The 12,544-nt window shown below is 41.0% G+C and overlaps 1 protein-coding gene across 1 annotated transcript in view; it reads left to right on the top strand.

The window, feature by feature from the left end:
• The first annotated feature begins 4,277 nt into the window (after window positions 1-4,277).
• ABI1 (abl interactor 1) overlaps window positions 4,278-12,544 on the top strand; it is a 194,162-nt gene continuing 185,895 nt past the window's right edge. The window contains exon 1 of the mRNA XM_007936381.2: window positions 4,278-4,394. Coding sequence (XP_007934572.1) covers window positions 4,278-4,394 — 117 coding nt within the window. The remainder of the gene's footprint in view (window positions 4,395-12,544) is intronic.

Genomic DNA, 12,544 nt, shown 5'->3' with positions numbered 1-12,544 from the left:
TTGACTTATTTCACTCAGCATAATGTCCTCCAAGTTCATCCACATTAAGAGGTGTTTTGCAGATTCTAGGTTATTCTTTAGGATTGATATTTTATGCTTAAAATCTTTCAGTATCTCAACTGGAGGGTTGAATTTTTTCTTCAGTTATTTCAGCTTAAGAAATGCTGAGTGTGGTCTCCAGCTCTTTACACATTTCATTATAATACTTTGCTTTGTCTTCTTGAGCTCCTCTTCGAAATCTTCTGTTCAGCTCTTTAACTTCGTCATTTATTCCTTTTGCTTTAGCTATTTTAAACTAAAAGCCAGTTTCAGAGTTTCTTCTGACATCTACTTTGGTCTTTTATTCCTTCCCTGTCTTTTAATGACTTTTGGTTTCTTCATGTTTTATGTCCTTGATAGCATCTCAGAACTCTTCTGGTCTTTGGACTTTAGTGTTCAGTGTATCAAATCTATTCTTGAAATGGTCTCTAAATTCAGGTAGGATATATTGAAGATTGTATTTTGGCTCTGATGGACTTTTTCTAATTTTCTTCAGTTTAAACTTTCATATTAAATTGGTAGTCTATTCTGCAGTCACGGAGCTCTGGTGGTGCAGTGCCTAAAGCATTTTACTGCTAACCAGAAGGTTGGTTGTTCAAACCCACCAGCTGCTCTGCGGAAAGAAGGTGGGAAGGAATCTCCTTCTGTAAAGATTTATTGCCTCAGAAACCCAATGAGGGTTGCTATGAGTTGGAATCAACTTGATGTCAGTGAGTTTTGTTATTCTGCTGTTGGTCCCTGGCCTTGGTCTAAGTAACAGTGTTCAGCTTCTCTGTCATCTCTTTCCACAGATGGGGTTGATTTGATTCCTGTGTATTCCATCCAGTGAGCTCTATGTGTATAGTTGCTGTTTGTTCTGTTGGAAAAAAGGTATTTGCTATGAATAAGTCATCAATCTTGCAAAATTCTGTCATGCAATCTTTAGTATCATTTCTGTCATCAAGGCTGCATTTTCCAACTGTGGGTCCTTCTTCTTTATTTCCAACTTTTGCATTCCAAACACCAGTAATTACCAATGCTTCTTGATTGCATGTTTGATCAGTTTCAGACTGCAGAAATTGGTAAATTCTTCAATTTCTTCATTTTGGAATTAGTGGTTGGTGTGTAAATTTGAATAGTAATCATATTAACTGGTCTTCATTGTAGGTGTGGATATTATCTTATCACTGACAACATTGTACTTCAGGATAAGTCTTGAAATGTTCTTTTGACCATGAATGTGACAGCATTCCTCTTTAATTTGTCATTCCCAGCATAGTAGATTATATGATTGTCCAATTCAAAATGGCCAATATTTCATCTTACTTATGCCTAGGATAATCTTTATGCATTCCATTTAATTTTTTACCACTCCCAATTATCCTAGATTCATACTTTGTTCATTTCATGTCTGATTATTAATTGCTGTTTGTAGGCCCCCCCCTTTTTTTTTTTTTCTGAGTCATACCACATCAGCAAATGAAAATCCTGAAAACTTTGCTCCATCTATTTCATTCAGGTCTACTATACTTTGAGGAGGCAGCTCTTCCCTAGTTGTGTTTTAGTGCCTTCTAACCTGAGGGGCTCTGGCACTGTATCAGACAATTATCTGATGCTACCCATAAGGTTTTCACTGGACAGTTTTTTCAGAAGATTGCTAGGTCCTTCTTTCCAATCTGTCTTAGTCTGGAAGCTCTGCTGAAACTGGTCTGGCATGAGTAATTTTGCTCATATTTGAAATACTAGTGGCATAGCTTCCAGCATCATAGCAACATCCAGACCATGACAGTACTACAAACTGGCAGATGAATAGTGGAAACAACATGTACATGACTTAAAAAGAATAAGGATATACATGCCAAAGAGAGTCAGAGAAAAGAGATAGGATGGAATAGCATTCAAAATTACATGTTTTATTTTTGAAGTTCTTGGGTGGTACAAATGGTTTGCACTTGACTTCTAAGTTAAAGATGTGCATTTGACTGTCAGTCTAGAGGTTGGCAGTTCAAACTCACTCATCAGCAACATGGAAGAAAGGCCTAGCCATCTCCTTCTATAAAGAGTACAGCCAAGAAAACCCTGTGGAGCCGTTCTACTCTATAACATATGGTCCTCTATGCAGATGACACAACCTTGCTTGCTGAAAGTGAAGATGACTTGAAGCACTTATTGATGAAGATTAAAGGCTACAGTCTGTAGTGTGGATTACACCTCAATATCAAGAAAAGGAAAATCCTCACAACTGGACCAATAAGTAGCATCACCATAAATGGAGAAAAGATCGAAGTTGTGAAAGATTTCATATTACTTGGTTCCACAATCAACAGCAATGGAAGCAGCAGTCAAGAAATCATGTGTCGTATTGCATTGGGCAAATCTGCTGCAAAAGTCCTCTTTAAAGTGCTGAAGAGCAAAGATTTCTCTTTGAAGACTAAGGCACCCCTAACCTAAGCCATGGTATTTTCAATTGTCTCATATACATGTGAAAGTTGGACAATGAATATGGAAGACTGAAGAAGAGTTTGATGCTTTTGAGTTGTGGTGGTAGTGAAGAATACTGAAAGTACTGTGGGCTTCCAGAAGAATAAACAAATTTGTCCTGGAAGAAGTGCAGCCTGAATGCTCCTTGGAAGAGAGAATGGCCAGACTTGGTCTCACCTACTTTGGTCATGTTGTCAGAACGGACCATTTCCTGAAGAAGGATATCATGTTTGGTAAAGTGGAGGGTCAGTGAAAAAGGGGGAAGACCCTCAACAAGATAGATTGATAAAGTGGCTGCAGTGATGGGTTCAGGTATAGCAAAGATCGTGAGGCTGGTGCAAGACTGGGCAGTGTTTCATTCTGTTTTACATAGGGTCGCTATGAGTCCCAGCTGACTTGACATCACCTAACAACATGTAGTACATATTAAACCAAATGCACTGCTGTCAAGTTCGGAAACCCCTCCTTGGGTTTCCGAAGCAGTATCACTATGGAAGTAGATTGCCTGACCTTCCTTCTGAGGAGTGGCTGGTGGGTTTGAACCACCAGCCTTCTGGTTAGTAGTCAAATGCCTTAGGCACTATGCCACCAGAGCTCCAAGCCTACTGCCATTCAGTTGATTTCTGCTCATAGTGACCTTATAGGACTGAGTGGAGGAGCTCTGGTAGTGTAGTGCCTAGGGCACTTGACTGCTAACCAGAAGGCTTTTGGTTCAAACCCACCAGCTACTCCTCAGAAGGAAGGTTGGGCAATCTACTTCCATAGTGATACTGCCTCAGAAACCCAAGGAGGGGTTGCTGTGAGTTGGGGCCGACTCAACAGCACATAACAACAACAATAACAACAGGACTGAGTGGAGTAGAACTGCCCCATAGGGTTTCCAACGCTGTAAATCTTTGCAGAAGCAGACTGCCTCATTGTTCTTTCACAGAGCCACACGTAGTTTTGAACCACCAACCTTTGGGTTAGCAGCCCAATTTATTAATCGCTGCACCACCAGAGCTCCTTTTCCTTGCTATAGGAGGTAACACAAACAAAAAAATTAAAGATCGTCATAATTTGAATACATCGTAAGTCAGAAACCACCTGTAAATATGTAGAATTTTCCACATTGTATTCCTTTTTAATACTAATCAGAATGGATGGCTCAGATTTACTGACAATTCCTGTTTAAAGTTCTGCAGTTTCACAGCCTTGGCGGACATGGGATGGCTTTATTATCTAGAATCATCCTCTTGGGCTGTCCACAGGGCTGTCCGGAAACTCTGCGTTTAAAATCACTAGGCACTTGACTGCTAACCAGAAGGTTACCAGTTCAAACCCATTACTCACTCCTGGGAAGGAAGGTTGGGCATAGTGCTACCGTCTAGGAAACCTAAGGAGTCTGTCTGACTCCACGACACATAACAACAACAACAACGGCCAAAGTTTTCTATTTGCGCTCCTCTTGGTTCTTTTTCAGAGGATTACAATCCTAGTTTATGAGGAACTACAGTTCCCATAAGACCGTGCAAAAGAAAAAAAAAAAAAATCCTGTGACCCGGGAGTAAGGAACAATCGCGAGAGAACGAGGTTCAGGCGGCTGCGCGAAACGGGTGGTGGTGGGGGGGGTGTGTGTGAAAAGACTGAGGAGGAAGAGGAGGAGGTATCGTCCCACAATACCAGGCGGGAGGGTGGGTATACGGTTTGTATCCGGGCTGTGAGGTGCTTGGAACTTCCGCGGATCTTGCTGCTGCTGTCTCTTTAACGCGAGAGGAAGCGATGCGGAGGGGTGGAAAATGGCAGAGCTGCAGATGTTACTAGAGGAGGAGATCCCATCTGGCAAGAGGGCGCTGATAGAGAGTTACCAGAACCTGACCCGTGTGGCAGACTACTGTGAAAACAACTACATACAGGTGAGGAGTGCGGACGGGCGGGCGCCGGGCGGGCGGAGGACCCGCCGCCGGCCGCCCGAGTGACCAGCCCACTGGGCGGGGTGGGGAACTGCCTGACCTCAGCCTCTGCCTCAGCCCCAACCCCAACCCCAACCCCAACCTCAGCCGCGAAGAGAGCAAGTGGTAAGGTTGAGGGAGCCAGGCTGCGCTACAGGAAGTGGCTCTGGTGGTTGAAACCCATAGAAGAGGAGAGAGAAAATGGGCGAGGAAGCCGGGCGCCCGCCGCAGCTGAGCGGCCCCCTGAAGTCCTCCTCCCAGCGGGCTCGGCCCCTCGGGTCTCGCTGCCCCTCAGCAGCTGCTCTCCATTCACCGTGCTTCTGTCCCGGGGACCCAGCTGCCGCCCCACTGTCTTTCCGCCCGGAGAGAGGTCTAGAACGGGGAGAAGGGAGAGGAATGGGCAGGGATGAGGCTCAGGGAGAAGCAGAAGGGAGAGGAAAAGCGGGGTGTGTGCCGGGGGAGGGTAGGGTGGGGGCGATTATGTCAGTTCAACCCAGAGGGTGTGTCTTTTATTTATTTTTTAAAAAATTTGTCGTGAGTCACATTACACAGACCTCCCCGAGAAGAGGAGGAAGGAGGAGTAAGGGAGGTGGGGAGTAAGAGAGGGCGTTTGAGAAAAGTTAATCTTAAAATTCCTTTAATTGAAGGTTTGTAATTCTGCCTGCCTGTCCGATTTCAAGTCGGGTTTTTCCCTCTCATCATTTCACTTCCGCTTCACTATAATGCAGTCTAGAGATTGTTAGGGCTGTCGCTATTATAAAACATGAATTATTCTTAACTCTTAAATACTCTTTTTCCCCCAAAAGTTCTTGAACTGTTGACTTCATGAGTAACTTAAAATGGAATGATGTAATCATCGTTTTCTGAGGTTTTTATCTTTCCAACCTATGTAAATGTATGGAATATGAAATCCAAATAGATTTCTGAACCTTTGAACCAGAACGTAAAATAGCTGTTATTGTAAATTTATTACAAAGTTCTTGGGGCCTTACCTGTGACAGATGCTTGTTTGTTTTTATTTTAATGATTGAAAGTGAATTATGTGTGTGGTGGTTTGTTTTGTAGATCTTTAACTGTATAAACCTACAGTTTGCAGTAGAAGCAAATAAAGTAGCAAGTCTTTTGTATCAATATAATGACACCAGAAATGTGCTTGTTATTGATAAGGTATGACCAAGACGTGCTTTGATGAGTTATTGCAATTCATAACTACAGTATTTTTAGAAATGCCTCCGTTGTGATTATCATTTTTAAGAACCAATAGTTTCTGTGTTGGCAAATGCATTTCCTCTTTATTTTTAGAGGGAGATACTGTTCAGAATGCTTTAAATATTTCTCAATTTCCATATTAGTAACTATCTTCAGTAGCATTACTAGGAGTTAACTTCACAGATTTTTTTTCAAGCCTTTAGTGTAGGAATTCTACTGATAAGTAAACTTCTTGAATGCGTGCCACATCTACTGTATTACTTGTTTTTGCAAACTTTAAATTTCACCTTTAAAAAAACATTTTAATATCTAGTAGAGATGTTGATCTGCTTACAGACAGAAAAGTGATTTTGTAGTGTATTAATATTAAAAATATGCAACTTTTCTTCAGCATGAAAATCATTAACATTCAGAGTAACTTTAATTTGCTGAAGGTTTTAAAGATTTTGAAACTCAAAGGGAGAGTGTTAAATTGCCCCAATTCCAGAAGAGCTATTGCTTCCCTACAGAAGTCAGTAGATAAGTGCTTCTTAGATGGGAGGCTCCTTTTTGTTTTGCATGTTGGGAAATCTGACAAGTATACGGTGTGGTAACTGCTACATGTTCCCATTAGTTGGTAGCGGCAAACATGTTTTAACCTGTCTGTTGACTATTTCTTTTTCAGATGGTTGTATGTTTTAAAGGCTTTTTTTGTTTTCCCTCTCTGACCCCCTTTCTTTCCCTCTCTTGCTGCCATCGTGTAACTTTGAAAGACTTAAACTTCATTGGTAATTTCCCTCATTAAAAGAAATTGTATTATTTCTAATAGTCTTTCACTGTTTATAATACTAGTATCATGGTGTCAAGAGTCACTCCTGGTAGCCCCAAGGTTTTTTTTTTTTGGTTGTTTTAAACTTGGCTCCAGGTCCCTGGGTGGCAGAAACAGTTTGCACGCCATCACTAACCAAAAGGTTGGCAGTTCAAATCGACCTAGCAGTGCTGTGGAGTAAAGGCCTGGTGATCATTTTGGTAAAGAGTACAGTCAAGAAAAAACCCCATGGAGCTCATTTCTACTCTGTAATACACGGGGGTCTCCGTGAGTGTCGGAATCAACTAGATGGCAAAGGGTTTGTTCTTTGTTTTTTAAACTTGACTCCAGGGGGATATTTGTGATCTTGTTAGCTGCTGTTGAGTCAGCCTCACACTCAGTGGTGACCCCGTGCACAGCAGAATGAAATGCTGTCTGGGCCTGTGCCATGCCAATGATCAGTTGAGGATGGGACTGTTGTGATTAATAGGGTTTTCACTGACTGATTTTTGGAAGTAGGTCGTCCACCGTAATGTAGGAGCTCTGCTGAAACCTGTCCAGTTTCATAGCAACATGCAATCCACCAATGATAGCTGGATACTAGCTGCCCATGAGATGTATTGTCCAGAATTGAACCCAGATTTCCTGCATGGAATGAGAGAAAGAATTCTGAACTATGAATGGTCCACATTTTTACTGTTGGGGGCAGAGGAGAGGAAATTCACATACAGCAATGATTGTTTTAATACTTCAGTAGCCCTTTTTTAACTTTTAACTTTGGACTGCATGATTCAGGTGACTTCCTAGGGGGTGAAGATGATGAAGGCTTAGTGGAACTTAATGATTTTTTAGGGTGGTAAATGATGCTGCTGACTTTGGTGCTATGCATAGGAAACAAATAGTACTAGAAATAGCCATTTGGGCATCTGTTGAGATCTTTCTATATCCTTTCTGTGATGGATTTAGATTATAAACAAAACACTACATAAACATTCTTTCTCTCAGGGAAGTTATGCAGCTACTGTATTTTGAGAATTTCTTATACTCAAAGTGAGTTAGTTATTATCTGGGTAATTTTTTTAAAATTATGATTTGGGTAAAAGTTTACAGAGCAAATTCGCTTTCCATACAGTGGTTCACATACACTTTGTCTCATGACATTGACCACAGTTTACCACAATGCAACAGCTCCCCTCCCACTTCCTCCCCATACTTGCCTCTTCCCTGTGTCCTTCCCTCATGCACTCCTGCCCCCTCAGCTGTCTCCCTGCATACATAGCGCTTCTATTCTCCCATGATTGTTCTTTCCAAGGAGTCTGTCTACCTCAGGTAAATGTTCAACTCATATGCCTGCCTTTTGTTAGGCTGGAAGCCACAGGAGTGGGTTCAATTCCAGACCTGAAGGGCAGCTAGGGGCCATAGTCTCAGTGGTTTCATCATAGCTGGGTAGTAGTTTTTATCTTAAGAATTAAAATTTTATTTTATTGTTTTCCCACAGTTTTCAAGTGCAGTCCAGTTCAGCTAAGTTCTTTGGGTTTTAGTGCAATTGAGTCCTTGTAGCAGTTTATTTGCTCTTTGGGTTCTGTTGACTTTATTAAATTGTGTTATTAATAGCAAAACTTGTCAAAAGATTGCATTATCTTGAAAAGGACAGAATTTTTGACGTTGTTATTGGGGAAGGATACTTGAAAAGTTTTTTTTACTTTATGTATAGATATTGAAAGTCTTTGCCTTTTCTACCTTAGGTTTGATATGACCAGTTTGAGTTTTCTGGTAGGTTAAGGACAGTCATTCCTTAACATCAGCACAGTTATTTATCAGACTGATTTTCTTTGCTTTACCTCAGGGTTCATACTGTCTCTGTTGAGGGAACTATATTGGAGTATAGGAGGGAAAGTGGAAGAAGAGTAGAAACTGCTTAAGCAAGGTTTCTCAGGATATAGATTTCTAGCAAAGGCAGAAAGTTTTCCATTCAAATTAACTTTTTAACTTTATTTTTTAATTCTTTTGCCTAGAATCCCACCAGCAAGAGTTTCATTTGAGTTAGCAAGTATATTTTAAGGTCTGGGAGTTTAAAGAAGATGTCATCAATCCAATCTTAACTGAATTACTTAGTGTAGTTTGCTTTCCTCCTGCTGTTAACTTAGTATGATCATTTGCTCCTTGTGTACATTTGATCTTAGAAGCCAGGTAATTTTTGAACAGGAGGACCTGGAGTAGGTAAAAGCTAACATTTCTGGTACTACACAGTTTATGGCAGCTCATAAATTGTTAATTATTAACAATAATTCTATAATTTTCTTTTTTTGGTAACAAATAAACAGTCCAAAGTTCAGAGAAGTTAAATACCTAGCCTAAAGTTCCCATAGGAGCTCTGGTAGCATAGTGGCTAAGACACTTGCCTGCTAACCAGACGGCTGGCAGTTCAAACCCACCAGCCACTCCTTGGAAGGAAGGTTGGGCAATCCTACTTCTGTAGTGATACTGCCTCGGAAACCCGAGGAGGGGTCGCTATGAGTCGGGGCCGACTTGATGGCACATAACAACAACAACAACAAAGTTCCCATAGGTTGTATGAGATAGTGACCAGAGTGAAACTCAGGTGTTTGATTCCAAATCCTAAATTCTTTCCAAGAAATTCTGAGTCGGGTGCTTAGTGCAGTGTAAGGGATAAAAAAGAATGTGCAGACAGAATAATAAAGAAGAACAGAGAGTGGTACAATTGTTCCTTTTTATTGAGTGCCTTCTGGTAGCATAGTGCCTAAGGCACTTGACTGCTCACCAGAAGGCTGGCGGTTCAAACCCACCAGCCACTCCTCGGAAGGAAGGTTGGGCAGTCCTACTTCCGTAGTGATACTGCCTCGGAAACCCAAGGAGGGGTCACTATGAGTTGGGGCCGACTCGGTGGCACACAACAACAACAACACTCTGTCTTTGTATTACCTTTAATCCTTACAACACCTCTCCATGATAGGTAGTACAGTACTCTCTTAAAGATGAGGACATTAGAACTCAGACAAGGTAAATAAGTTTTACTAGTTCATACGATTAGTAATTGGCAGTCAGAATCACTGCCTAATTCTGACAAGCTGCACAGACTATGCTCTTTTCATGTACTAGTCTTCAGACACAAAATCTTACATACAGTCTAGAACTTACACTAGTTCAGGAATAAATTGACTCGTTGGATAAGTATGGGAAGCTAGCAAACTTTTTTTTATCACTGTTTCTTTTGAAAATGCATTCTGAGTTCCAAGTTGCAAATATAATAGGCACATTTGTAATTTGGTAACTGCTTTTTTTTTTTATTTCCTTAAAAGGAGCTCTGGTAGTGTAGTAGTTAAAGCATTCTGCTACTAACCAGAAGGTTGGTGGTTCGAATCCATAGGCTGGTCCGTGGGATAAAGATGAGCCAGTCTGTTTCTATAAAGATTTATGGCCTTGGATACCCTATTGGGCAGTTCTGCTCTGTCCTGTAAGGTCACTGTGAGTCAGAATTGACTCGATGGTGCTGGGTTTGGCTTTTGTTTTTTATTTCTGATGTGTTGAGCTGTAGGAAACACAGGCAAGTTTTTCACTGAGCTCCCTGTATCTTGTTCACAACTGCACTGCAGTGTGATAAGAAAATTTATGTGAGAATTAACAGTTTGACAAAAAATATCTTGAAATGTTTCGGGTAGTTGTGATTTCCACACAAAGCAGGCTCAACTAAGACAGTCAGTATGATTGAGGAGACTCTGGTGGTATAGTGCCTAAGGCATTTGACTGCTGACCAGAAAGTTGGTGCAAACCCGCTAGCCACTCAATGGAAAGAAGACTGGGCAGTCTACTTCTGTAAGGATTTACTGCCTCAAAACCCAGTGGGGGTTGCTAGGAGTCAGAGTAGACTTGATGGCAGTGAGTTTGGTTTTGAATTTATGTAAGAGTAGGAAGAGGTACACATTCTTAACAGCTGACCACTGGCAGAAAGGTTGGCAGTTCACATCTTCCCAGAGGCACCTTTGAATACAGGCCTGGCAGTTTGCTTCTGAAAGGTCACATACCTTGAAACCCCTGTGGAGCAGTTCTATTCTGTATATAGGGGGTTGCAATGAGCCAAAATCAGCTCAGAGGCAACCAGCAACACATAAGAACATATTGGAGAGATTAGAATTCTTAGAATTGCCTTTTGAATCGTGAGTAAAATTACGGATAAACAAACAAACAAAAAACCAAACTCACTGCCATCAAGTCGATTCGACTCATAGTGACCCCTCCTTGGGTTTCTGATGCAATATCTCTAGGGAAGTAGATTGCCCAACCTTCCTTCTGATGAGTGGCTGGTGGGTTTGAACCGCCAGCCTTCTGGTTAGCAGTCATACGACTTAGGCACCACACCACCAGGGCTCCCAAAATAATGGATACCAAGTTAGAAATATGGGGTAGAAATGTAAATGAGTCAAACAGAGCTTTAGATAATTTTACAGAAGTTAATTGATGAGTTGATGTATACCTTGTCACAACTTGTTTATTTATATTGCTGTCAAGCATGATACTGGACTGGGTAGAGCAGAATCTGATTTAGCATATCAGTTCTTATGAATATCCATTCATAAGACTGGAATATCGTATCAGTTCTTACTGATAATATTCACAAGGAAAAAAAATGAGTATTTTTAGGGATATATGGTATGTTTGTATTAAAACTAATGTCCTCTTTCTCCTTTTGAAACTTTAATACTAATAAAAGCTTTATGTGTTGTACTTAAATCTAGTTCTGGTCTATTTAAAGTCTCAGTTTTAGAGACAGATTTAAGAAAATTTTTGAAATATCCCTCATGATAAGGAGATACTTCTAATTCCTCCTTTTTGCTTCTGTTTTCTCCAGGTGATTCTGATAACTGAGGCTAATAAGCCTTGTAGTGGAAAAAGAGATAACTGGGCAATTGAGGGTCTGATCTTTGGTCACTTGGAGTAACCCTGTTTATTGTTAGTGAAATTATGTTCTAAGAATTGGAGATTGGTGATTTAACACACAAGAATACGTTAGCCATAATGGAAGAGTGTTATTATTGGGATAAGAGGTTGAATCAAACATTAAGAGATTATGTAGATGTAATTTGATAAAATCCATGGAAAAAAGCATTGGTAAGTAAAAGGTAAAAATAATGGTTAAATGTGAATTTTCATTGAAAAATTTTAATTGAGGAGTGTGATGGTTATGTTTATATGTCAACTTGGCTAGGCCTGGTTGAGTAGCTGGGCAGCTGGATGTAGTATTCCCCACAATGAGACTGGTAATCAACTCCATGGTGGAATCTACTGGGAACAGTAGATACCTTTGGGAATGTGGTCTGCTTCCTGTATATAAGGAGAAGCTTTGAGAATGGTCTCTAGCCTGTGGCACGCTGCTGTTGCTCAGCAGCCTGCCATGCTCTGCTGACCTTGGGACTTACAATGGACTTAAGTTAATGGCCTGCCATGTGGTTTGTTAACATCCGGACTGTGCCTTTTTACTTGTCAACCTTGGGGTTTCTCAGCCTCAGCATCCAGCAGCTGTCTGAGTGAAGAAACGCCTCTAGCTCCAGTGGGCCGGGAGCAGGAGGCAGAGCTGGACCCCAAGTTTGAGGGGATTTCACCCAGCCCCTAGAGCCTAGCACTTTGAACTTGGACTTAAAGCCTCCAAATTATAAGAATAAACTCCTGTTTGTTAAGGCCATTGCATTTGTGGTATATTCTTGTCAGAGCGGCATTAGGTAACCAAAACAGGGAGCTATAAATATATTAGGAGCTCTGGTGGCGTAGTACTTAAGGCATTTGACTGCTAACCAGAAGGCTGGCGGTTCAAACCCACTAACCACTCCTCAGAATGAAGATTGGGCATTCTATTCCCGTAGTGAGACTGCCTCAGAAACCCAAGGAGGGGTCTCTGTGAGTCGATTCTGACTCCACGGCAGTGAGTTTGTGTGTGTGTGTGTATATATATACAGACATATATAAATACACACACATATACAGTTTACCAGATACTGTTACACAATTTAAGAATATAAAGATTAGTGGCACCAACTTTCTCTTTTATTTTATAATGGGAAATGGAATAGACGTATATTTAAATAAGGGAACTGAGGCAGAGAAA

The sequence above is a fragment of the Orycteropus afer genome, unplaced genomic scaffold (genome assembly GCF_000298275.1).
Source record: "Orycteropus afer afer isolate SDZICR_OR568_19922 unplaced genomic scaffold, OryAfe1.0 scaffold00035, whole genome shotgun sequence".
Taxonomy (NCBI): domain Eukaryota; kingdom Metazoa; phylum Chordata; class Mammalia; order Tubulidentata; family Orycteropodidae; genus Orycteropus; species Orycteropus afer.
This window is presented reverse-complemented; position numbering and strand designations above follow the sequence as displayed.